Consider the following 26,906-nt stretch of genomic DNA (forward strand, 5'->3'; position numbering starts at 1 on the left):
AGGTCATCTGAAAAACACTCAGTTTTTCTCTATAGCCATTTCTAGCAACAATACCAATTCCAACTTTTAGGCACAATCATGTGGCATGTTTCAATGAGCAGGCTCCCCCTAGGGCAGACGGGTGAACTGATAAAGTTGTACTCAGGGCACTGGATAGGTTTGCTCTACTGTTTGCATGGAAAAACACATTACCTGTACTCTCTCTTATTACCACATACTCTTGCTTTTCTAGTTAAAAGAGCAAACAGAACACTTAAATATACTCTTTCAATCATTATACACATAATCTTCAAGAGTATATGTAATTGCTTTCCAGGACCTTTAGTGTAGCTAATTTTCAAGATGAAGTACTATTAGCTCTCAGAAGTTACAGCTTTGTAGCAGCATTAAACCCTGAACAGCGATATTCAGATTTCTTTTAAATGGCAGTGCAACTGAGATTTTTAAATCCTTCTTGAGTTGTGTTTTTTTTTTAAAGCAAAAATTATGCAGAAATTTAATGTATTTTAAGTGAAAATTCTACTGAGATTTGTTTCAAGCATTGGACTAGATGATTAAGGTTGGACTCACTGATCTTAGTGGTCTTTTCCAACCTTAATGGTTCTCTGACTCTGAATAAAACATAGATAGCAGTACCGGACAACATGTTCGTAGCTTTAAAATACCTAAACAATTTTTATAAGTTTAGTGTTCAGCGGAATTGGTCATTTTCAAATGCCAACCTCTCCACAAAGACATGGAAGCCCACAGCTGCTTCAGTCCTATGTATCACCTGTGTCCTGGGCAATACAACCCAGCTTTGAAGAAAGCAAACAGTGCCAGTCTGACCTCTAAATTTAGAGCACTAAGCAAAGATATGACAGTTCCATGTCTCCTTTAAAACCAATGTTATATATTGTATGGTTATAAAGGTAGGATAACCCAAAAGATTTGGAGTCCACCAAATTTGATCTAAAATATTTCTTCATGGAAAAGGAGGTTAGGCATGGGAACATGCGCTCAGGGGAGCGGTGGTGTCATCATCCCTGGGTGTATTTAGGAGATGGACGTGGCACTTCAAGACGTGGCAACATTATGTGGGTGGACGCACCTGGCAATCTCGAAGGTCTTTTCCAACCCCCAACGACTGTGCGATCCCTCACGGACAGTGATGGTCTCCACAATAGCCCGCGTGAAGGCACCAGAGGGCAGCATGAGCCGAAGCCAGGACATGGCGCGCAGCCCACCAGAGGCGGGCCCTGTAATGGCGCCCATGTCGTGCACAGCCCCCGCCAGAGTGCGCCGCGCGCCCGAGTGAGGACTACAACTCCCTGCACGCACTGCGGCACCACACGCAAGCACACTACCTGCTGCTCTCGCTTAGCTGTCGTAATTCATGGCAGCCCCATCTGTCACCGAGGCACGACGCGAGCGGAAACACCTGTTGCCATGGCAACGGGGTGCCTAGTTAACATCCCGAGTGCTCCCGGAAGCAGTCGAGCCTGGCGTGCCCATATGGATTTTGTCCTCAACGCTGCTGACCGCAGCCACAGTGGTTGCGTCTACCGACCACGGTGTCGGACGCTGACCAGTCGGCTGCTACAAAAAACAACGTCCGGCCGTACCCGTTAAACCCCCCCCCCCCAGATACGATTGGCCGAGCGTGGCTCCTCCCGGCCAATCGACGCCGGCCACGCTCCGTCCGCAGGAAACCGCACATGGAAAGCCACGATTGGAGGTGAAGGCTCCAAGCCCCACCCTCAAGCGTTCTCTATTGGTTGCGTGTTTGGCGTGGTGCGCTCCCATTGGCCACGCGCGAAGAACCCCCCCCGCCCTCCGTCGGGGCGCGTTGATAAGGCGGAGGGGGAGGGCCGGGGCCGCTCTAGCGGGCTCGGCGGCGGTGCGGGAGGCGTCGCGGTGGGGTTGTGCGGCTCAGGGTAGGGCGCGTTGGGCCGTTCTACTCTCGGCGACTGCAGGCCGCGGCATCATGAAGTCAACGTGGGCGCTGGCTCTGGTGTGCGCGCTTCTCCTGGCCGGTAAGTGCTGTAGTCCTTCTGGAAGCGTCGGGTAGGGGGAGGGGACTCCATAGGGGGTTCTCTTGGTCGGTACTTAGCCCGCCGCTCGCTGAGGGGAAGGAAGCCGCGGGAAAAGAGTTGGGCTGCTGGGGCCCGGGAGAGCCGGCGCTGCCTCCATCCCGGCGCTGTAGGCGCCTTAGGGGAGCGGGGGAGGGGAGTGGCGCTCACGGCTCATGCGCCGTGACTGGGGGGCGAGGCTGCGGGTACGTCGGGGATGGGGTGCAGGTGTTGGCAGAGCTGGGACCGGACTCATTATTGTTCGTTTTATCCAGCTTCGGTGACCGCTGAGGAGGTGGATGCAGATGCGACCGTGGAAGAAGATCTGGGTAAAAGCAGAGAAGGGTCCCGAACTGATGATGAAGTTGTTCAGAGGTAGGTGGCAGGGGTGCTGCTAAGCTACTTGTGGCATTAAGGCTTTCTCCTGCTTTCAGAGGATCAGTTCCAGCATCAGCAATGCTTAAACCCTCAAAGGTTGGAGTGGAGGGGGTGTGTAATGCCTTTCCAAAACTAAGTCTAGTCAGTTCTGAGAAATACAGTACTTGAGGAAAGAGCTGTTGCTTCTTTTATATAAAGGCAAGCTTGAGAGCTTGGATTCAGAAATATTCTGCTTTTTGTCTAATTGTAGTAGCTGCATGGGAGTTGCATAAACTGACAGAGGGTTATTTTTATGTATAAGAATATAAGTGGTGTCATCTATGTGCTTGTTGATTGAAAAACTCTGTACCTATAAATGACTTCAGCTCCTGTGTAGCATACCATGTGTTGAGGATTGCAGTCCTTGTGACATACCTGTGTTTCTACCTGAATTTCTTCTAAGTAAAATAATCTTAGCCACATTCGTGGGTTTTTGCTCAAGTTTGAGATGGTGGATATGCAAGTGAGGACAGCTAGTATTGCAAATCTCGTATAATTTTACCATATTTACACTGTCTTCGTCAGGGGCTAAGAATCTTGTTGTTGCCTTAGCTAGACTATTATTGCTTTTGCCAGGTCATAAAACTAATGGTAACTTGCATAGGTATGGCTGTTTGACAGATTTTCATTATTCTCACAGAGAGGAAGAAGCTATCCAGCTAGATGGCCTAAATGCATCCCAGATCAAAGAAATCAGAGAAAAATCTGAAAAGTTTGCCTTTCAAGCCGAAGTTAACAGAATGATGAAGCTTATTATTAACTCTCTATATAAAAACAAGGAGGTTAGTGTCTTTATCATGTTAGAGCTGTTAGAACTGTTTGTGTTCTTGAGTTCCTGACAACTTGTTTGTTTCAGATTTTCCTGAGAGAACTTATTTCAAATGCTTCAGATGCTTTGGATAAGATACGCTTAATATCCTTGACTGATGAAAATGCTCTTGCTGGTAATGAGGAACTCACTGTTAAAATCAAGGTATGAAATGTTAGTTATGTAATTCCTTATTGATATTCTCACTGAAGAGCACTGACAGGGATCTAAGAAGTTGGTGTATGGTTATTTTATTCAGTTTAATGCTTAACAGTGTTACATCAGGACCCTAATGATAAGTTTTATCAAATACCACTCTTGTTTCCATCTGGATAATAGTAGCTTTTGCTGGCAGACATGTTTGAAGAGCTAGCACTCTTCACCCTTTCCTCAGTTGGTGCACTGTCTTAAGATTTAAAATGAAGTCACACTATCTCTTTATTTTTTTCAGTGCGATAAAGAGAAGAACATGCTTCATGTTACAGATACGGGTATTGGCATGACAAAAGAGGAGTTGATTAAAAACCTTGGTACCATTGCAAAGTCTGGTACAAGTGAATTCTTAAACAAGATGACTGAAATGCAGGATGATAGCCAGTCGACATCTGAGTTAATTGGCCAGTTTGGCGTTGGCTTTTATTCTGCTTTCTTGGTAGCAGACAGAGTTATTGTCACATCTAAGCACAACAATGATACCCAACATATTTGGGAGTCAGATTCAAATGAGTTTTCTGTGATTGATGATCCAAGAGGAAATACTCTGGGACGTGGCACAACCATAACGTAAGTATTAGATTTCCTTGGATTTCAAGAATTATTTTTAACTGGAACATGTGGGTGACTTTAGCATTGTGACTACGTGTGTTGTTCAGTTCTTGGATTGTAGCTTTTTCCAGTTGAATAGAAACATCCAAACTACTAGCTGCATGCAGAAGGTGGAGTGTTAATGCACTAATACAGTTCTTCATTCCATTTAATAGAGTGAAGAAAACAATGAACACCTTGACAACTAATTGTTGGCATGTGGTTCCAAACAGTTGCAGTTGCCTGCAGATCTAGTTTCTCAGTGCAGTTGTGAAGTTGTGATACAACAAAATCTCTACAGTGGTTGTAGAGTTTCCTCTTGGAAAGTGATTGTGGTGTATAAGTAGTAATCAGACTGCTAGTGCAAGTTTCAGATTAGGTGTAGTTTGAAAGCCCTATATTTTCCTATTTTTTTATGAGCACGTAAATCAGTTTGATCTGGGCCTTCTAGGACTCCAACCTGAAATCGTTTTCAGGACTTTTTACCAGTGGTAGGTAGGACATCAGTGTTACAATGCTGTTTGTTGGCAGGAAAAAGTTCATTGTGGTGCTCTGGTTCCAGATGAAGTCAGTGAGAATACATCAAGATCCATATGAGCATCAGAATATTTCTTTTTTGGTTGCAGTAGTAAGAAATATAGACTGTATTTTTAAGAGACAGCTGAGCATTGAGTAGTGCAGTTGTATAAATTTAAATCAGCATAGCTGCAACAGTGGGGAGATGCATCTCCTTCCCTATTTGGAAAACTAATTGAAAGTACTTGTTCAGCCTTTTAACTTTTATTTTTCTTCAGCCTTGTCTTGAAGGAAGAAGCATCTGATTATCTTGAGTTGGACACAGTTAAAAATCTAGTCAAGAAATATTCACAGTTCATAAACTTCCCCATCTATGTTTGGAGCAGCAAGGTAAGCACATTTAACAAAGTGTTGTATGCTAAGAGCTGTGTATCACAGCCTTCAAGGGCCTGATCTTTCAAGAGTGAAAGCATGTTACATACAGAATGCTTACTGGTCTGTTTCCTGACTCTTCTTTTCTTCAGGTGTTTTAAAATCAGTGGGAAGAAAGAACTGGCTAGTATTCGAGTAGCTGGATGCTGTCCAAAAGTCAATACATTACTAAATTGCAGATTTCAGATTTGATTTGAACTTTGATTTGCTGTGCCTCAGTGCTGCAAAAGAAGCAAGATTGCCCAAAAGATGTTTCTTCCACTGGCTTTGTTTAGTAGCTGGAAGCTTGTTAAGCTTTTAAGCAGGGCCATGTTTAGGTGTTCTTCTGAACTTAGGGCAGCCTTCCAACTTCTAGGCTTGTTCTTAGGATGTTTTCTTGGTATAGTGCTAACTTGAAATCGTGCTGAAGATCTTGAAAATTGAAAACAGTGACCTCCCAATGTACTGCAGGATAGCATGCATTCACAAAAAATGCAGCTGAAAAAAGGTAGCTGTCTATTGACAAATGTTTGTGGGAGGGCAGATAGCACAAGTTAAACTAGTGCTAAGATAAGCTTTCTGAGAGAATACTAAAAGATACCTGGTAGGAAACTAAACATTCCTCACTCCCAATTTTCTCTTTAGACAGAGACTGTTGAAGAACCAATTGAAGAGGAGGAAGCAAAGGAGGAAAAAGAAGAAACAGATGATGATGAAGCTGCAGTTGAAGAAGAGGAGGAAGAGAAGAAACCAAAAACTAAGAAGGTAAGCTTTCTGAGATGAGGAACTTTGTAACAGACAGAGATTTGGGGAGCTTTCATGAAGCTGACATTGTGGGGAGGATGATGGTAAATCAGACCTGTGTGAAAATAAGACAAGCGAGTGACAATAGGCTTGTGAGGCAGTAATCCTGGAATTAACTCTAAATCTTTGAGAGTTTGTGCAGTGAACTGCTAGAAATGAAAGGTAGACTTGAGTGAACTGACCAACTAGCTTGAATATATTCTACTGGCTGGCAGTAGAACAGAAATTGCACTTTTTGAGTGTAAAATGCACGTGTGCTACGCTGAAGTATGGGTTTAATTTCTGTTCCTTTGCGCTCAGACTAATGTGTACATTCAAATAGGAATACCCAGTCCATTATCTTGTTAATAAACTATACAGTAATAAACAATGCTGTTAACAATTTCAGCTTTAGTGAAGTTCATTTGACTGAAAAGCTGAATTGAGAATGAGTATTTACTCTGCTTTTAATTAGGTTGAGAAGACCGTCTGGGATTGGGAGCTCATGAATGACATAAAACCAATCTGGCAGAGGCCATCTAAAGAAGTTGAAGAGGATGAATATAAAGCTTTTTACAAAACCTTTTCTAAGGTGAGCTTAAAGCCTTGAGATTATTCTGAAGGAATAGTTTACTGCTGGTGAGAGTGGAATGATAATGCTGACCGAGGTCTGAGGGGTAGGTGGTGGTAATCCAACCTGTGTGGAGCTTACTGTTGTACTTAAGTACTGACAAATTAATTTTCAGTCTTGTTTGAGAGAGTAGTGATGTTCATGTTGTACGTAGTGAAAGAAAGGCACGTTGTCTTTGCATGTAAATACAGTGTGATGTTAAGATCCGTGTTGTGAGCTATTGATTACTGAGCTATTGTTATCTTCATGGTTGGCTTTTATAAGCAGAAGTGGGGTAGATCTCACACTTGTGTGTGAGTAACCCAGTTGAATTTGAAATTCTGTTTTCACGAAGTACAGTTAGCTGTGCAGCAACATGTGACATCATGTTATGGATAGAAGAAGTTTTTGTATTTGCCAATACTTGGTGAGCATGGATTTTAAAAAAAAAATTCTGTTCACAGGAACATGATGATCCAATGGCTTACATCCATTTTACTGCTGAAGGGGAAGTAACTTTCAAATCAATCTTGTTTGTTCCTAATTCTGCTCCACGTGGCTTGTTTGATGAGTATGGATCCAAAAAAAGTGATTTCATTAAGGTAAGGCAAGCTAATGCTTATAGCTGTGATTTGTCTTTAAAAATGAAGAAAGTCATAATTGTTTTTTTTTCTAATTCAGCTGTATGTTAGAAGAGTGTTCATCACTGATGACTTCCATGACATGATGCCCAAATATCTTAACTTCGTTAAAGGTGTTGTAAGTATTAAACCTTATTTCCATTTGTGTTTTTTTTTTTTTTAATCCAAAGGCTGCTAGCTATACTTAAAAAGTTTCTCTTTCAATTAGGTGGATTCTGATGATCTTCCTTTGAATGTATCTCGTGAAACGCTTCAGCAGCATAAGTTATTAAAGGTAAGGTAGATGGTTTTAGATATCTTTGATTTTTATAACGGACCAATTTAAAATGAATAAATAGGTGACAAGATTTAGGAGGCAAAAATAGCTTGATTAATTTAGTTTTCAATATTTCGCTTTCACATTCCTGACTATATAGGAAGCCAGAGTTTCATTCAGACTAATTCTGTTTACTTTTGAAGTGGGAATAGTGTCTTGAACCATTATTTGTGATGAGGCCAAATTGAGGGTTCTTATTGCTATAACCTGACATTATTGCTTTCCCTAGGTGATCAGAAAGAAGCTTGTTCGTAAAACTCTTGATATGATCAAGAAAATTGCAGAAGAAAAATACAATGATACATTCTGGAAAGAGTTTGGTACTAATGTAAAGCTTGGAGTTATTGAGGATCATTCCAATCGTACAAGGCTGGCTAAACTGCTTCGCTTCCAGTCTTCCCATCATGAAAGTAACCTTACAAGCCTTGACCAATATGTGGAAAGAATGAAAGAGAAGCAAGACAAAATTTATTTCATGGCAGGTGCCAGCAGAAAGGAGGTACGTGAGGAGGGAAAGAAGTTTACAGCTTTAGTTTTCTAAGTATGAACAGCAAGCTTTTTGTATTTGCTGTGTATGTGGCTATTCTGTGCTTATATTACCACTGCTGTTCAGTTTTCCTTGTATTAATGTTCATTAAATAGATGTATAGTTCCCAGTAGTTGCTGGTATCCACACTGTTAAACTGACAGCTGAATCTGTTCTCATCTTAGGCTGAGTCTTCACCGTTTGTTGAGCGCCTTCTGAAAAAGGGCTATGAAGTAATCTATCTGACTGAACCTGTAGATGAATATTGCATTCAGGCTCTGCCAGAGTTTGATGGCAAGAGGTTTCAGAATGTAGCGAAGGAAGGAGTTAAGTTTGAGGAAAGTGAAAAGTCCAAGGAGAGTCGTGAAGCCCTGGAGAAGGAATTTGAACCACTCCTGAACTGGATGAAAGACAAAGCTCTAAAGGACAAGGTACAAATGTCATGTTACATGTGGAAATGACAAATTCGCATTTGTAAACTTACAAGTAAAGTACAGTGCCTCGTGAATTCTTGGGACATAGAGCTGACAGTAAGGTCTCTGTTCTCCAATTGTTTTCTCTAATAATTGTGTTTAAGCACTTATTTGGGGAAGGTAGTAAGTTAGAATGACATTTTAGAGTTTTCAGAAAGCATTGAAGTGAGTACACTTGAGTTTTTTTCTTTATAAGAGTGGTGCTGCACACTAATGCAAACATGTTTTCCGCAGATTGAAAAGGCTGTGCTGTCTCAACGTTTAACACAGTCTCCATGTGCACTTGTGGCTAGTCAGTATGGATGGTCTGGTAACATGGAAAGAATCATGAAGGCTCAAGCTTACCAAACGGGGAAGGACATATCTACAAAGTAAGCTTCAGTTATGTAGCAGCAGCTGTGAAAAGTAGTTGATGGCTTCCTTGCTTGGTGGGATCTCACCAGGCTTCCATCTGGTTCAGATGATCCTCAATGATTTTAAGGTCACTTACAAATAGGTTGCAACACCTGACAACCTGATATGTAGAACTGCTTTCTGAGCAAGGCTCATCAGTGGTATTTGCATCTCATTTGATGATGAGAGCAAAAACTTATCAGAACTCCAATGCCTTTCAGTGTTTAGCTAATAATAGGGGGGGTGAACTTGTTACTGTGGTTGTCATTAGCATGTATGGGCTTAAAGGTGTACCTGGGCCTGATACTTCAAAATCTAGTGATGTGACTTCTGTTCTTTCCAGTTACTATGCTAGCCAGAAGAAGACATTTGAAATAAATCCCAGACATCCACTGATCAAAGATATGCTGAGGCGAGTTAAGGTAAACAAGCAACCGTAGTGTGAAGCATTGCCTGCATAGCTGTGCACAGCTTAATTAACAACTGTGTGCTTGTGATTTCTTTTTGATGCTTCCACATTAGGAAAATGAAGACGACAAAACAGTTTCAGATCTTGCAGTGGTGTTGTTTGAAACTGCAACTTTGAGATCAGGATATATGTTACCAGACACAAAGGAATATGGAGACAGAATAGAAAGGATGCTGCGTTTGAGTTTAAACATTGATCTGGACGCAAAGGTTAGTTGGGTTGCGTACAACTTGCAGATGATAACAGGCTTAAATATCTGTTTTCTAAGATGAGCACCTATCTAGTTTCCTGATGTGGGCTCAGGAGCCCAGTTAAGTTCTTGACTGTAAAGGTGATGATTGTACTTCTGTTTGTATCCTCTTTGTAGTTCCGGATTCTGCTTTTCCATTATGCTTTTCAAGTATTGCCACGTTTTTACGTGGTGGTTTTATGGGAGTAAATTAGAGGCCAAACATGTAATTATTTTACTGATGGAAAAATGCAGACATTGGTATAGGTCGTCTTCTGATGCTGTGCAGGAACATATATGGTGGGTATCCTACCAGGGAGAATGATAATGTATCAGTGCTGAAAAGAACCTGGTTTATCCTTCAAGTAGTGTGGGACATGTGTTACAAACTGGCAGTGGTTTCATAGCCTGCGTTTAACTTGTCTGCAGCTAGTAAAAACTGTATGCAAAGAAGGTGCTGAATATCAAGTAAAATGTTTGTGACCCCTTCTCCAGGTGGAGGAGGAACCTGAAGAGCCCGAAGATGCTGCTGAGGAGGCAGAGCAAGATGAAGAAGAGGTGGATGCTGATGCTGAAGACAGTGAAACACAGAAGGTAATATCTAAAGTCCGACTTGTTTTTTTAATACTCACGTGTGATTTTATTCAGTGATAGTTTTCTTCATTTGGTCTTCTATAACAGTAGCTGTTTAGTGTTGGGTTCTCCAGATTTTTCGTGAGAAACTCTGGCACAAATGACTTGTCATTTCTTAATAAATTTTGGTGTTTAAAAAAAAAAAAATCAGGTATATTCAATACTTGAGCAAATTGAAGAAAAAAGCAGATCCCCTTCCTGATACCTGTTGGGTTTCCATAGCTTGTAGGCAATACCAATATACTGACAATGCATGGTTTGAAATCCTTCAAACAGCACTACAGACTTAGAACAGTGCTGCCTTGACTTTGGGTTATGTCTGTAGTTCTAATAATATTTTGTTATGCTGGGCTCTCCAGTATTAGTTCTTCAGTGACATGAATTTTAAAGTCACCGAAATCCCAACTCTTTGTGCTGGCTGAAGTTGCTTTTGGAAGAGTGCTGTAACTTTTGTCTTTTGCCAGCACAAATACAAAGCTGTTAGAGACATTCAGCTACTATTAGCCATCAGATTACCTGAGAGTACACTTGAAGAACTATACTTTAGCTGTTGCATTGGTTTTGATGCTATTGAACTGCATTTTCACAGTTACATAACATGAAATGACAGTAATAAGGGAATTATATAGTATTAGGACTGCATTGTTCCCTTAGTACTGTCACTGCTTGGTGATTCTGTGTTCTACTTACTGGATGAGGTTACTTGCATGTTACACAAAGGTTTCTGACTGTTGACTGGAAGTAGTTGAACTTCTCAGTGCTGTAGTCAAGTAGAATGGGGCTATTAAGAGTACTAACTGAACCTGAAAAGTAGTGAAGAAATTAGTGAAGATAAACAGTCAACTATAGATCTGCTGCAGACACCTGAACAAACTGGAATAAAAGTAGCTTTTTTCCACTTCGAATAGCCAAGTCTTGATGTTCAATCATTTGAATGGGAATATGTTTTCTTCAAAAGTTGCATTGTTAATGCTTTGAAAAGTGTCAACGGTAGTGAATCTGAGGCAGCTCTTGTAACCATTGGCACTTTAAAAAAGTGAGGTTCTGATTCTTTGTTTTGTCTCCACAGGAATCCACAGATGTAAAAGACGAACTGTAAACTGCACTCACCTACTGTCCTGCACTGGGAGGTCAAGAGAGGATGTGAAATTAGATTTTTGGTTGGTTTTCCACTGTAAAAGGTTGAGGGATGGTATGGGGCTTAAGGGCAAAGGAGATTTTTTTTTTTTTTTAAGTTGACTTTTCTAAAAAAAAAACATTCCTCACGAATGTAAATTTGTATTATTTAACTGACTTGGTGTAAAATCTTGTCATGTACAAAATAAAATGTTCCCAAACACCAGTACCTCTAAATTTTACCTTAGTTCATCCTCCACAGTATCACAAGAATTAAAGGGATGGTCTTAAGTGTTCAGGTCCTTTGTACAGCTGTTAGTTTTTGCCATCCTCATGCCTTTCCACACTGGCACAGCCACCCTCCTGATTGCTGTGTGTTCCATAATGCTGAAGGCAGGGTTTTGCATTAATCAGCCTGTTGTACTGTTCATCCAAGTATGCTTGGTATCTGGGAGCTGTATGGAAACCTGAGTAGAGTAAATATTTAAGAAGTTGCATAACTACTGTCACGTGGTGGGGTGTTTAAAAATAGTGTTGGAACTGAAGCTTATCTTTTGTGGAAAAGCAACTTTGTAAGCTGGTTGTAGCAGGCTTTCTGAAACAAATATAAAATACAGTTAGTAATGGATTGTGTGACTTGATTGCACTTTACAGAATAGGCAGTGGTAGCTTTCACTAGTGAGAACAGCAAAAGTGATTTCCTTTAAGGGTCTGAAGAGCAACTGGATGTGGCTGTCTGTCCAGGAGATTATACTGTGTTCCACTGTAGTAACCCTGCCTTTAACTCAAGTAGCTTTCCTAACAGCTACAGTAGTCCTACTTTATCCTCTTTTTTTAATGTTGAAGTTCTTGGCAGTTATTTAATTCTTGTTCTACTATTGCAACAAACCACTGTAAGTACTTAATTTAATGCAAGCTAAATCTGTTGACACCAAATGAAATACTGTGAAATGTAGAGTTTGAGCTGGGGGCACCACCTTGTTACATAATTGTGTTAGCTTTATGTGGTTAGATAAAGCACTACATTCTCTCACTAGTGCCTCTGCTTTTGAAACACCTTCACAGGGTTGGTGGACAGTGTTTACATTGGTTTTACTAGCCTTCCTCTGTGAAAATACTTCATAATAGTGCTCTACAAGAGAGCTGATTCTCAAGTAGAGCTGTTAACTAGGCATGTGAAAGAGTAAATTTTGAGTCTTGAAATCGAAGTAAAATTTGTAATTAGGTGAGGCATCTAAACAATAAGCTGAAGAGATTGCTTTCGATCTTTACATTTGCTTTCACTAGGTTTCTCTGTTGCCCAAGCACGCTGTTTCCATGTAATAAGTACAGATACCATATGCTAGTGTGGTGTTACTGAGCTGGGACTTATTCAGAGGCATAGACTTTAATAAAGTATGCTGTTTGATGCTAGTACAGGATCTTAATTTATTGAGTGAAAGGAGTGTTTTTGCTTGTTATTTTCTTGCTTAGTCATTAGTGGCTTAAGTACACGGTTAAATATTGGTACAGGAAGCTGAATGGCTTAACCAATGCCATTCCAGCAGGTAACAATATCAACTGTAGTTTGCCTCTGAGCAGCACTTAAGGCATGGTCCTCTTAATATGTTAGGTGCAACTTCATTTTGTGCTCTTTCATAACAATCAGCTGCTTCTGAGGTTTTGATTTACTGCTTCCTAAAAAAATATCTGTGAATCTGGAATGTTACAGCTTGAAAAACGAATCAAACATCCATTAATGTGTAAGAAATGTTCTTCTGTGTTTGACCAGCCTGAGCAGCAACTGGCTCAGGCGTACTGTATGTCTGTTACTGAGCTCAGAAATCTAACAGATGTTACTAGAAGTATAGGATTGTCTGGCTACTTTAATTTGTTAATTCCTTGTTTCATGGCTGAAGTTCTCATTGCATTGATGGGTTCTAGAGTGCCCAATCTGATTGCATTTTAGAAATAATAAAGAGAGCGCTTCCTAGTCATGCTTTGTGCTTCTTCCTCATCTGAGGATATCATGTGCAACATGGCTGTGGTCCAGATGCTTTCTTTGCCCTTGAGTGATAGGTGTTTGCTGTTTGCTGTTAATAGGCACAAGCATGCAGTTGTTAAGGTTTGGGGGTGTTTTAGTTATTTCTGTCAACTCTGTAGAATGGCATCACTGCTGGAAAAAGCTTTGCAGTCATACTGAGGCCATTTCTTTACCTGCAGTAGTTGTACTGTGCCACTGCTGCTGTTGGAACTTGGTATAGAGAGAGCTTTGCTGCTACTAGATAGGCATGCAAGACAGTGATTTCCCCCAGAGCTAGAGTGTACACCATGCTGTTCCATTTCCACTAGCAGCAGGAGCCATTTGGAAAAAGAGCTGAATGGATGTGATTAAATTTTCTGCAGCCCTGTGATCTGAAGTAGAATGCTTCTTGTGCTGTAAGGCACTGGCATAACGATGGAGGTAATAGTCTGACAGTGTAACTCAGGGTAAGGCTTAGTAAATCCTCATTCTTTAAAGGGATAACTGAAAATGCTGTTAGCTAGAAAAGGAACAAAATACTGTTGAACTGCCTCATTTTCTTCAATAAACTGTTCCTTTGTTGTCAAATGTGCTGAGGTGAGCAGCATCGGTCTCTTTGCCTTTGTTTAGGTGCAGTGAAAGAAGTACCACTGCAACTGACCTTAGTAAAACGTTTTCCTCTAGATTGATTTTACTTGAACTCTGTGTGTGAGATAGAATTAGTACCTTCTTTATGCTGTTTTCATTGATGAAGATAGCTGCTCTAGTGATGCGTAGCATGGGCTGCAGCATGAACTCCATGGGGGAAGAGAGAATAAATATCCTTCTTCATCTGCTTTTCTGGATCATTAGCTGCAAACAGCTGTGTGACAGGGAAGAACTATACATCGAGCTTCTTTCATTAGGAAAACATCCCACCTTACACAAGCATGTGTAAAATACCATATGCTTCACAGCTGGAATAGACATTAAAATGCAACAACTGTAGATCTTGTGCTATAAAGAACTAGGTACTGTGTCAAAAGCTATTAACGAACTTTTTGCCTCCTAGCCACATGGGTCAGCAGTCAGCCTGTGATTTTTTTTATTTTTTTTTTTCTCAAGTCCAACCTCAGTGAGAACTGCAAATGACCCTGTGCCTTGGTTAGGTACCTTTCCCATGGGAAAGCAATCCCCAACCTCCCCCTCCTACTGTGAGCCATTCAAAAGGGGGTGGGTGCACCCTCATTGTAGCATGTTCAGTTTGAACTTTTTTTTTTTTTTTTGAGTTCTGAGTGTAAGAACTTTGTGGAGAGACTGTGAGGACTGAACAGTAAGCCTGTTCTTGCTGTTTCAGAGTTCTGAATATTCATGGCTATCAAAAGCAGCCATAATACATAATTGAGTACATACACATAATTTTAGTGTAATCTGTAAAGGTGTACTCAATTTTAACTGAAACAACCTCTTAGCTCAAAACAGACTTTCTGTCAGTAATACAGAGCCAATGCAGCTGCTGCTGTGGCAGTTAACCATTAGGAGGCCTGTGTGCTCTTAGTAAAGAAACTCATGTTTAGAAAATCATGCTAACATTTTTCTGTATTACATTCTAGATTATGCTGAACAGAACTGAGCTGTAGTCTACAGAGGTGGGAAATGCCAACAGTTCAGTGGAGTTCTACTACAGAAGAACAAATAGGACTTTATGCTTGGCCATAGAACTTGACTTTTCCATAGGCTTAACTTGTTCTCCTTCCTAATCAGCTGTTGTGGTTTAATGCTCAGCACAGTGCAGCTGCTCACTCACAACCCCTCAGTGAGATGGGGGAAGGGAATCAGAAAGGTAGAAGCAAAGAAACTCATAGATTGATGTAAAAGCATTTACTAGCTAAAGTTGTGTATGAAAGCAAAATAAGGGCTTCATTTGCAGTGAACTATTCAGCCACTTCCATCAGAGCAAGACCCAGCATGTATAACACCTTCCTGAGAAACTGAACACTAACACTTTGGCCAGTTGGGGCAGCTGTTCTGGCCATGTCCTCTCATGCACTCCCAGCCTCTTGCTGGCAGTGCAGCAGGAAAAGCCAAAATGTCCTGGACCTGGTGCAATAAGCACTACTCAGCAACTGTTACCAGCGTTATTCTCATCTTAAGTCCAAAACACAGCACCATAGCAGCTAGCAGGAAGATTATCCCAGCTGAAATCAAGACATCAGCTTAAAAGCTTCAAACTCCTGTAGAATTGGCCAAGCACAAGTTCACATTTTTTATTCCGAAGAATATTTACACTGCAAATCAAAACTAATCATACATATTTTGGTATACAACATATTACACTTTTAACAGTATTTGTTTGTTTTTAGCATATACTGCATATAATTCTGCTTTCAAGAAAGAAGAAAAGCTTCATTATTTCATGTATGGACTTCTGCAGTTGAGAGAATTGAACAAATGTTCTAGCTGTCCTATACGAGCTGCTCCAAAAGTAATGCCTCCTGTGCTATTATGTTGGTCCATGATGTCAGAGGGGGATGTTGGTGGTATAGCAGTAGAGGTTGAACCTTCTCGTCAGTGTTCTTGTTACATTTTGTTGCCGTATAACAGAGGACAGCAGAGGGACAATCTGGCAATGGCATCTGATGTGGAAGTATGAATGAAGCAAAGGTGCATCACTGAATTCCTCCAGGTGGAAAAAAAATGCACTCAGTGACGTTCATCAATGCTTGTTATGGAGACCAACCAGTGGATGTCAGCACAGTGAGGCAGTGGGTGCTGTGTTTCAGCAGTAGCAATGGCAACGTGAACGACAAGCTGCATTCCCAATGGCCACGCACAACTGTTACACCATGAAATGAAGAGTGCCTCCATCCGTTCATGCACACAAATTGACTAATGGTGGCAACTATGTGGAGAGACATTTTTGTAGCTTGGAATTTGCTCACATACTCCTATAGTGCTTTTTGTATCAGTTATTGTTTCCATGGAAATAAATAAGCATTACTTTTGGAGCAACCTAAGTAGTTCTCAAAACACAAAAAGCAAACTGCAGTCAATGCTGCGATGTTTCAGCTTGTTTTGACCTTGCTTTCAGACCCAGCAGCTCTGTTCTCAGCTCTCCAGGCTTAGGAGGTATTTCAGGTATACTCTGTTAAAAACAGAGAAAGATGTCACTGTTGTGGAAGAAGAAAAGCTGCCGTCACAAAAACACTGCAAGAGACAGCATTATCACAGAATCACAGAATTGTAGGGGTTGGAAGGGACCTCCAGAGATCATCGAGTCCAGCTGTCATTGCATCTCCCAGACCATACTAATTTTTACAAACAAAACATCTTCAACATCTACCTACTGTCTTTTTGAAATCTAACTTCAAATTTCAAAGCACGCTTTGAATTAGAGGAGGAAAAAGAGGCACAGTTTGTTGCTGCCCTTGGCCACTCGATACGACGCGCAGCGTACCTTCAAGACACCAACTGAAATTTCTGTCAAGGTTTTTTTCATCTTGGTGACAGAAACAGAGGTTCCGTTACCTTTTATAAATTATTTAGTTTACGGCAGCACTTACGAGGTCAGGCCGGTAGTACCGGTGCACCACCTCGGCTCCTGCGAACATGGCCAGCATGCTGGCAGCCAGCGTCTTCAGGTAAGTGGACCAGGGCACACCCGCGGGCATGGCGGCCTACCGTCTCCCATCAAGTGGCGCGCCGGAAATGCGTCATCCTTCCGGGCCGCCCACGCGCAACTTCCGGTTGCTGCTCAGCCGACCCCTCCCCCGACTACCCAACCGCACGCTGCCATTGGCCGGTGCTGGTCACGTGCCGCGCGGCTGCCCGGCAGGTCGGTGGGGATCGGAGGTGGGGGGGAGTTCTGACAATAGCCCGATGGCCGCCGGCGGGGTGCCGCGCTCGGCCATGGAGGCCGAGGAGCTGGGCAGGTAGCGGGGGGAAGCGCCGTGCTGGAGCTTCGCCGCGGGGCTGCGCCGTTATCGTTCTTTTCCCTCTGCTGGGGGACCGGGGCCGGAACCGGGGCTGCCCCGTTGCGGTCCCCCATTCTCTCGCCCTGAAGGAGCGCGGAGCGGGGGGCTCGCATGGACGGCGCTGACGTGGGCGCGCTCCCGGGCGGGGCGGTGTCGCTGGAGGCCGCGGGGTTGTGAGAGGGCCGCGGAGGGCCTGAGGGACCGCTGAGAGGGGTCGGCGCATTGAAGTGCGTATCGGGAATCCTTGTGCGTGTAGAACGATTCGTGTTGGTGCGGGAATCCGTGTGTAGAAGGTGGGAATTGTGTGTGATTTAACGTCTGGTTTTGTTGTGGAGGACGTGGTTTTTCGCCTTTGGTTTTTGTTTTTTGTTTTGTTTTGTTTTTCTTTTTTCATTTGTATCTTGACGTGAAGCAGCGAGTTAAGTCACCACTTCGAATTGGAAATATTTATGTAATGCTCCATTCAGCGTTAGCAAGGCGTTAGGGATCTGAAGTCATGCCGAAAAAAGTGATCTACAAACTCCTATGAGTGTCAGAGGTGAAGGGGGAGGCCCTCCTTCATCTTACTGGTTAGAATTTGGGGAACTTGGCTGGGATACCCTGCAAGCCATCCTCTGGTTTGTAGGGAATTTTACAGCCTTTAAAGGAAGGGGATTTTATAAGTATGTATGATAAGAACATGTCTTGAAAGAAGGCATCTTGTTAGAGACCTTTCTCCAATTAGATCCCCTCATGTTTCTCTAACTGATTCTGTTCCATACTTATTACACAATCACCCATATTCTTCGTGTCTCAGCTGTGCTCCCTAATGTAAATCCAAACATCAGTTTTGTTTGGTTCAGGAACTGTGTGAATGTTTTATATGAAATGGTTCCAGCAGTTGAGCCAAGAAATTTGGTGGGTTGAAAATCTCAGGTTGGATGTTAGGAGCAATTTCTTCTTGGAAGGAGTAGTGCTGCAGTGGCACAGGCTGCTCAGGGAGGCAGTGGAGTCACCGTCCCTGGAGGTGTTCCAGAACCGTGTGGATGTGGCACTGAGTCAGTGGGCATGGGATGGTGGTTGGGCTGGGTGATCCTGGTGGTCTTTTCCAGTCTTTATGATTCTATGAATACAGATTTGTTCTCCCTGATTCAGGACAGTTGTTTGCTTCAAAATTAGCATGCTGTCCTCATGCCCGTGGGCTCTTCTGGCATAAATCTGATTGACAGAGTGGTTCTTAAACATCCCTTGCATGATAAAGAACAGTTCCTTTTCAAGGGTGGCCTCATTTCTATATACGTAAAAACTGATACATTTATGAAGAGTTGTGATAAAAATATTGAAAATTTACTGTTTGTGAAATCTTTTCAATGTATTTGCATAGCAGTAGAACATATGAACAAAGTGCCCGCAAAGTAGCATTAAGAGAATGTTTCAACTCAGTTGTGTTGTGAGCTGTTGGTGGGTAGATGGTTGACGTAGCTAATGTGGGCTGCGGACAGTTTTTCCCAGTGTTAAGGGAAGCTGTGCTGTCCTTAAAATTGCTGTGGTTCTTCTACTTTATAGCAGTCGTGGGAGAGCTGGGCTGTTGGTGTTGGGTGTAGCAGCACCTCGTGGCTGCCATGCAGTTGGACTTCTTAACGGAGTTGAATAATTTACTGCCTGGTTAATAGAGTAGCTGGAGAATGTGAGTGGGTGCTTGGCAGTCTTGATAAAGATAGATGTTTACAGCCTCTTTGGTACATCACTACATTACTAAATAGTTGATGATTTATGCTTCTTGTTTTCTCTCTTTTTAAGATATTACGCTTATCTCCAGCAAGCTCAAGCTTTTTACACATTTCCGTTCCACCAGATGATGACTGCGCCACCTACCATGGAAGCCATGACTGAGCAGCCAACTCTAGAGGGCATTCCAGAGCCAAACCTTGCTCAGGAACCTCCTAAAGGTAGTTTGATTGGGCTAAGAGAGCTAAAATCTTAGAAATTGGTTGGAATAAACATATGGATATGTATTTGTCTCAGTAAACACTTTCTTTGGAGCTGCTGGGTTTCATTTTCTTGCTAGTCTTTGAGAAAGTTTTGATTAATTGCATTTGTTTAATAATATTTATTACCAAAGAATGAAAAAGCTGAGAAATAAACCCTGGACCCTCAAATTCTCCTCCATAAGAAACTGTGAGCAGTTGATGCAGCGTTCAGTTCCTGTGTGGTCGTGATAAGTTCAAACCTTACCCTGAGACCTGTTGCTTTTGGTATGCAAGTCAGTTTCCTCAGTACTTTATATGATTTATAACGATGCATTCACCTATTCAGAGGCTGAGGAGTAGATAGTAGACTAGAATTCAGCATTCCTCGGAACCTAAACTTGCATGTTCTGGCATATTCTCCAAAACAAGTGAAACTGTCTCTAAAAGATCATTGCGTGCAGGATGCAAACAACATAGCCTAGCCATGAGGTTATTGTTGGTTCGTATCCTAAATCAGCATAGTTGCCTCTGAGTGGTACAGAGACACCCAAGCTGAGCCAGGAATACTGAAATCCATCTGATAATTGTTTAATTTCATGAATTTTGTAGGCATGTTTCTGTTTGATTTCTTTTTCTAGTCATAAGTGCAGTTCATTCTGTTTGAATGTTCATGCTGCAGCCTTAGAAATGTACAAAAAATGTATTTGCTATTTTTCAGAAGTTAAAAAAGGTGGAAGGAAGAGAAAAGCCAAAGCAACTGAGCCAAAGCAACCTAAGAAGCCTGCTGCTAAGAAAGAAAAAGCGACCAAGTCGAAAGGGAAACAAGAAAAGATCACAGATACTTTTAAAGTGAAAAGAAAAGTGGACCGTTTTAATGGTGTGTCTGAAGCTGAGCTTCTGACAAAGACTTTACCTGATATTTTAACCTTCGATCTGGACATCGTAATAGTGAGTAACTCGCAGTTACAGAATGAGGTAGAAATGGTCTGTGCTGTGTTTTACAATCCAGCCACAGTGGTTGTGATTTACATTCCTTCGCTATTTATCTGTGTTACACCTTGCAAGATGTTGCCATGAAGTTTCTAAACTGCATCCTGTGTGTACAGCTGCTTTGCATTTTCTGTTAAGAATCATAGTAACATAACTCTGATTGCTGAGAAGTCTTACGTTTAATGCATAGTCATGAAAGAACATTACTTGACAGTTCACCAGAAGTGCTACAGCAGTGGCTGTGAAGCACGCTAGGAGGCTGCTCTTTTGACAGTGCACATCAATGAAACCCTACTGTAAAATTGCCAGGTTTTTGAACAATGCTGGAAGATATCAGTGATGTGCTTTTGTTTATCGACAGTAACTTCGGAGAGTGGAATAGGCTTCCTTCCTGTAACTTGCATTCCTGACCAGTGAGCCATGTTCCAATCATTAAAATGGGCTGTATCTTGCTTTGCAGATTGGCATAAATCCTGGCTTGATGGCAGCTTACAAAGGGCATCATTACCCTGGACCTGGAAACCATTTTTGTATGTTTTCTCTTTATTTATGGCATTTGCAGAACTGTTAGAACTTATGGTACTTTAATTAAGCTGTTGGGTTTTTTAGGAGGAGTGGAAAGAGGGATTTTGCTTTTAGCACTCTGAGAGTGATTAAAATTCCATAACTTTTTCTAACAAATAGTGCACATAAAAAGGAATAAAATGAAAGGCTTTGAATTGTCAAGTGAATGCAGTTTATTGGATTGTATCACTACATAACTTCTTAATGTGCAACGTTAGGAACAAAAATCAAATTAGTTCTTGAGTTATCAAGGGGAAGTCAGCAGGCATCAATTCACAACAAAACTATTTGTGTTTTCCCGAGGAGACATTTCAGCAAGTCCTCTTCCTTGTACATGTATTCATTTCTGCTAAGTGAGCTTCCTAAGTGATGAAAAAACAGCGGCCGCTACCATTTCCCAGCAGGCATATGTAGCACAGCTGATTCTCCAGAGTTTTTTTTAGCCTATTTTTCTATTTAAGTAACATTTTCTGCAGCATGTTCTCATAAAGAAAGGTTGTATGTAAGCTCTGTTGAGCTATGCTGTTTTGCATAGCGAGAGTCATTCCAGCTGTGGTAATAGGGAACTCCACGCAGGCTGATTTGCAGCCCTGTGATATTCCAGCCAAAAAACTTCTGGTACCCAGCAGACCAGTAAATCAGGTATTATTTCCCAGTGTTCTGCAAATGAGCTAATCTAATAGTCTCATTTGTCAAGAAGCAGACTAGTTATACGTGCTGTGACAAATCCAAGCATTTGCAAGTGTGTTGGACCATTTGGAGCTATGTGTGGTTAATCTGCACTTAGAGACTGACATTCTATCCAAACTATACTTTTATATGTTAAATATTATTTTAAGATGCTAGTGGATACTGTCAGAGAGGCCAAGTGCAATAAAAGCAGTGGCAAATGTGTAAGAGAAAACTAACTTCTCCTATAAGAAAAGGTTGAGGGAACTGGGCTTGTTTAGCTTGGAGAAGAGAAGGCTCCTGGGAGACCTCACTGTGGCCTTCCAGTGCTTGAAGGGAGCGTATGAACAGGAAGGGGAACGGCTGTTTATGAAGGTGGATAGTGATGGGACAAGGGGGAATGGTTTTAATCTGAGACAGGGGAGGCTTAGGTTAGATATTAGGAGGAAGTTTTTCACACAAGTGGTGACGCACTGGAACAGGTTGCCCAAGGAGGCTGTGGATGCCCCATCCCTGCAGGCATTCAAGGCCAGGCTGGATGTGGCTCTGGGCAGCCTGGTCTGGTGGCTGGTGACCCTGCACGTAGCAGGGGGGTTGAAACTCAATGATCATTGTGGTCCTTTTCAACCCAGGCCATTCTATGGTGCTGTGATATGATTCTGTGATAACTTACTGTATTTGTCACATCGTTTCCCCCAAATTAGCTCCTGCTCTATTAACATAGACTCTTCCTTCAGTATTCCATTACTGTGCCTCGGTAGCCAAAGGTTTATTGGTGGTGGTGGTTTTTATTGCCGTCGTGTGTTTTTAAAAGCAAATACCTGTCTTCCTCTTTTGCAGGGAAGTGTCTTTTCATGTCTGGTCTAAGTAATGAACAGCTGAACCATATGGATGACCACACCTTACCACATAAATATGGGATTGGATTTACAAATATGGTGGAAAGGACAACACCTGGAAGCAAAGACCTCTCCAGGCAGGATAACATAGGACAATACCATACTTGTTAATGAATTAATGGTTGTTATTATAATTTTTAGTAATTTCTTTTCTTTTTCTTTTTTTCTTCTAGTAAAGAGTTTCGAGAAGGAGGGCGAATTCTGATGCAGAAATTACAGAAGTATAAACCTCGTATAGCAGCTTTCAATGGAAAATGTGAGAATCTTAATTTTGAATGAATTTGTTCTGTTAGTAGCCTTTTTTGTCCACTCATCCTGTCCTCTCATTTCAGGTATCTATGAAATTTTTAGTAGGGAAGTCTTTGGAATCCGAGTTAAGAACTTGGAATTTGGATTGCAGCCACACAAAGTACCAGAGACAGAAACTGTAAGTACTGAGGGCACTCTTTTTTGGTCATTTCAAAACTAATGAAATCTTAGGGCTTACACCCTCTTACAGTGATGTCAAAATACAAGGAATGTGAAGGACTTTTACTTAATTAGAGAAAGATGGGGCAATTTTCAGGCACGTCTGTTGTACAGCTTAATCAGACTGGCAGATATTATTTTGGAAATAGTGTATTATGATTAGTAGATTAGTTCATTTTATGTGGAGTGTTAAAAAAAATTAATAAAACACATGTGCCTTTGTAACTGTCATCTGCTTCCATCTGATTATCTCTGTCCAATTACCTGTATGCTAATATTACTGAAAATTGATGCTGGGAGCCACAGCTGAGGAAAAAAAAATATGAAGTCTGTGATTGAGCTTACATTCTGCAGCATTTCTGTTCTGAGCATGCCCAAGCACTTCAGTCAGCCTCAGTCATCTTAAGCTGGTTTGCAGCCTGGAATTAAATTGGATGCTTAAAGTACAACAGTTTGATGAAGAGTGCAGTAATCACAGGCATCTACAGTTGGAAGGTACTCGTTTATCACTGGCATCTGGTGCTGGAAAGTATCCAAAAGATCAGCTTTGTATCATCACAGATAGGTTTGTTTAACTTGTTCTTAATAGCAAAGGCAGCAGCATTACCTGCCAAGGCAGCTCATTCCAGAGCTTCATTACCTTTTCGATTCAAACTTTTGGGGTGTTTTTCTACCCATCCCAAATTATTAGTGATTCAAGTTTCAAGTGGTTTAAACTGTCCCTCTCTATTGGTGGAGTGTTGCCATCAGAACCTGAAGAACTGTTGGTGATAAAATGCTTCCTCCTTAAGTAGCTTTTCAGTACTTCTGAAGGAACTGTAAGAATGATAAATAAGCCTCCTTACAAGTACTTGTTCATCAATACTGTTATGTAATGAATGTATTGGTTGGGATTTTTTCTCAACTAACCTCAAGCCTTTAGCTAGGGCTGCCGGCGGAAATGGAAACACCAAAGTTGACTTCAGTTAAGTTGTGCGCCTATATCAAGAAGTAAGGCTAATTATTAACTCATTATGCTTTTTGTGCTGGATTGGGGTTTTTGCATACTATCACATAGTCTGTGGCCTTTCTGGCTGTGAGCTCCACTTGTTCACAGAGTTCTGCAGTGTGCTTCCCTCTCTGGCTTATGCTTGTAATTATTGTAGCACACATTTGATCACCTCCTACAGTGTGTAAGTGAGTGGTGTGAATTGTCTTTGTTTCATCAGCTGATACTCAGCCCCTCTCTTTAGGGCAAGACAGCTAGCTGGACAGGAAAAATAAACTCCTTTTATTCTCTCCTAGAAACACCTTTGGTATCAGTGGATGTTTGTGCAAAAAAGTAGAACAATAACATGAGCTTAACTGTCAGTTACTCTTGATGCACTAAATATTAGGGATCAGTAATGCTATTTTTTCTTGTTCTTAAGCTGTGCTATGTTATGCCGTCATCCAGTGCAAGATGTGCTCAGTTTCCTCGTGCGCAAGATAAAGTTCATTATTACATAAAGCTAAAAGACTTACGGGATCAGCTGAAAGGCATTGCACCAAACACAGAGGTGCAGGAAGTGCAGTACACGTTTGACTTACAACTTGCACAAGGTATAGTGGTTATTGGAATTATCTTATAAAATGTATGGGTTTTTTTTTTTCACATATTCTCTAGTAAAAATGTTCTTTGAACACTTTCTGTTCTTAATACTTGAGGTCTATTCTCTCTGCAGAGGATGCTAAAAAGATGGCTGTCAAGGAAGAAAAGTATGATCCAGGTTATGAAGCAGCATATGGAGGAGCTTACTGCGATCGTGCACCATATGAAAGCGAACAGTGCAATTTCTCTTCAAATGGAACTGGTAAAGGGTGGTGCTCGGGGCATTCATTCTCTAAACCATTCTGTATAACTTCTTATAACCATTCCAATTTTCTACCCTTTAAGCGACTTCCACAATTCATACAACATATTTAAAGCATAGCAGCAGTTAAACTCTTACATAACTGAGGGAATGTGTCGTCTCTGTAGGAGGAAGTGGTGGGGAAAAAAAAAACAAAAACATTTACTCTTATTTAAAATCAATCATCAATCGTCTGCAACCTCAAACTGTTTTCCCGAACTCTGATTCATAGGATGTGACAAATAGACATAACTAGTGGCTTACACAGTAAACTTCTTCAGTTGCAGTCACTTCTATATGAATGTGTCATGCTTTTTGACACTTCATGAGTTTCATTCCTAAGGAAAGCAAAGTCATAGAATGGTAAATGAAATTGTTCTATTATTGGTGAGGCAAATGAAGGAGGAGTATTTGAACACTGTAATCCGAGTAATTCAGTTGTGTTAGAGTAGCTAACAGAATAACTGTTAGAACAGTTTGAAGACTAGAAGAATGAGTCTAGTAACCTTGCTGTAACTATAGAATCATAGAATGGCCTGGGCTGAAAAGGACTTCAATGATCACCTAGTTTCAACCCCCCTGCTATGTGCAGGATCACCAACCACCAGACCAGGCTGCCCAGAACCACATCCAGCCTGGCCTTGAATGCCTCCAGGGATGGGGCATCCACAGCCTCCTTGGGCAACCTGTAACTATGACATTAGGAATTCTGTTTCCCAAAATACTACCAATTAATTTAAAATAATAACAATAATGGCAGAAGTAAACTTCTTCAGTATCTTGAAGTTTTTAGTCCTAATCTCAATTAGAATGCAAAATTTAATTTGTGTTATACTTACTCTGTTTTGTCAAAGGGAATGTCCCTTTGAGAAGAAGAATTTTACTCAGAAAACACTGCAAAGTAAGGTATTCATTTAAATGTTCAGACTCTTAACTTGCATTTGTGGCATCCTTAACTTCAAAGAAGTTCTGATGCAAGCCTAACGGGGGGAATGATCTGGGTCTCCAAAGGCAGGCATTGAAAAAGAATAAGTTTGAACTGCAGTCTGAGTAGGTATTGAAAAGTATAAGGGAAGATGCAAACTGCAAATATCTTTTTTTAGATGGTTTTGTGTGGTTTTGTCTTAGTTGATGGTCTCAGCTGCATTTTCAACTGTACTTAATTTGTTTGTTTCTCAGCACCAAGCAATCCACAGTACTGTGAGGGGTCATCTTTCGGTGAAGTTCCTAATGGACAGTGGATGACGCAGTCCTTTGCAGACCAGATTCCAGAATTCGGTGCTGGTATGACACAGGAACGAGAGGAAAGCACTGCATAAGAATTCTTTCTTCTCAGCTATGCATACATGCTGCAGTTTTAATGCAGTGATCAAGATTGGTACCTCGGTTCTCCAACTGAAGCATTTTAATAATATTTTATCTCCCTTAGATATTTTATTATAGTCCTAAGTAAGTGTGTGGTAGGCTCAAATCAATGAACTAGGTAATTTTAAGGAACTGTCCAAACTTTAAAAAAAAAAAAAAATCCCTTTTTTTTGTATATGAGTTTCATATTTAATGTATGCCATTTCTTGCAGTTTTTGACAAACTGCTTTCTCATTTGTGAAGAATCCTTTGGGGCGTTAATTTTATTCCATAAATTGTAAAGTAGGAGTAAAAGCAGCAGTATACTTTTTATTGATGCATCAATATTTGGATATCTCATAGTCTTTTTATATCTAGAGGGGGAAATGGAAGTACACCCTTATCTTACATGAAGAGGTGCTTTTAATCATGCACAGTTAAACAAGTGGTGCTTTTTAAGACTTTCTTTGCACTTCAGGGCAGGAATAGAGAGCTCTGTCTATTTGGTGACTGGACCATAGTCAAGTTTAAGGGAGCAGAGACAGCACTGGTCAGGAAAATTCAAGTCACCCAGGACAGGGCCTAAAGTATTCTAGTCTTAGAATAAGGTGTTCTTATCATTCCGTTTCTTTCTCCCTTAAATTCCAGTGTAAAGGAACTGGAATTCCTTAAAAAAGAAAAGTGGTTCTCAAATCTGTGGCATTTGTCAGTCACTTCTCTGTGATTAGTCTCTTCTTCTGAAGCTTAGCAAGTGAACAGTTCATATGGCAGGGAATTGAAAGACTGTATTCCCTGTAAAAACCCATCTGCAGTTATGTTATTTGTGTCAGGTACAGTTAGCACAGGGTGAAACAAGATCGTGCTTTAGCAGTTTTTTTTATATTACTTTCTCCTTAAGACCTTAGGGGGTGTTTTTCTTAAACATCTTATGTGTAAAAAAGATTACTAAGTTGAAGACAAGGGCAGGTGTTCCATTAATTAAGTTGACAGCTGTTGGAACT

The 26,906-nt window shown here is 41.2% G+C and overlaps 3 protein-coding genes across 3 annotated transcripts; 2 read left to right on the plus strand and 1 right to left on the minus strand.

Moving 5' to 3' along the window:
* Nucleotides 1–1,966: 1,966 nt before the first annotated feature.
* HSP90B1 (heat shock protein 90 beta family member 1) lies at nucleotides 1,967–11,179 on the plus strand (the record flags this gene model as incomplete). The annotated part of the gene is made up of 17 exons (XM_079532541.1): nucleotides 1,967–2,015; nucleotides 2,327–2,426; nucleotides 3,109–3,250; nucleotides 3,325–3,441; nucleotides 3,728–4,059; nucleotides 4,875–4,986; nucleotides 5,653–5,772; nucleotides 6,266–6,382; nucleotides 7,082–7,159; nucleotides 7,250–7,315; nucleotides 7,587–7,856; nucleotides 8,069–8,314; nucleotides 8,591–8,727; nucleotides 9,093–9,171; nucleotides 9,272–9,427; nucleotides 9,943–10,041; nucleotides 11,150–11,179. The coding sequence occupies 17 exons, from the start codon at nucleotides 1,967–1,969 to the stop codon at nucleotides 11,177–11,179; spliced, it is 2,250 nt and encodes a 749-aa protein (XP_079388667.1).
* Nucleotides 11,180–16,226: 5,047 nt separating this feature from the next.
* Nucleotides 16,227–16,848, minus strand: UQCC6 (ubiquinol-cytochrome c reductase complex assembly factor 6; the record flags this gene model as incomplete). Its single annotated transcript, XM_079533724.1, has 2 exons — nucleotides 16,227–16,322; nucleotides 16,741–16,848. 2 exons carry the CDS (start codon nucleotides 16,846–16,848, stop codon nucleotides 16,227–16,229), a joined length of 204 nt encoding a protein of 67 aa, XP_079389850.1.
* Nucleotides 16,849–17,086: 238 nt separating this feature from the next.
* Nucleotides 17,087–25,880, plus strand: TDG (thymine DNA glycosylase; the record flags this gene model as incomplete). Its single annotated transcript, XM_079550281.1, has 10 exons — nucleotides 17,087–17,109; nucleotides 18,931–19,079; nucleotides 19,819–20,048; nucleotides 20,551–20,620; nucleotides 22,164–22,299; nucleotides 22,396–22,478; nucleotides 22,555–22,649; nucleotides 24,100–24,271; nucleotides 24,394–24,522; nucleotides 25,741–25,880. 10 exons carry the CDS (start codon nucleotides 17,087–17,089, stop codon nucleotides 25,878–25,880), a joined length of 1,227 nt encoding a protein of 408 aa, XP_079406407.1.
* Between the last annotated feature and the right edge of the window lie 1,026 nt (nucleotides 25,881–26,906).

The sequence above is a fragment of the Tetrao urogallus genome (genome assembly GCF_951394365.1).
Source record: "Tetrao urogallus genome assembly, chromosome: 1".
NCBI classification, from domain to species: Eukaryota; Metazoa; Chordata; class Aves; order Galliformes; family Phasianidae; genus Tetrao; species Tetrao urogallus.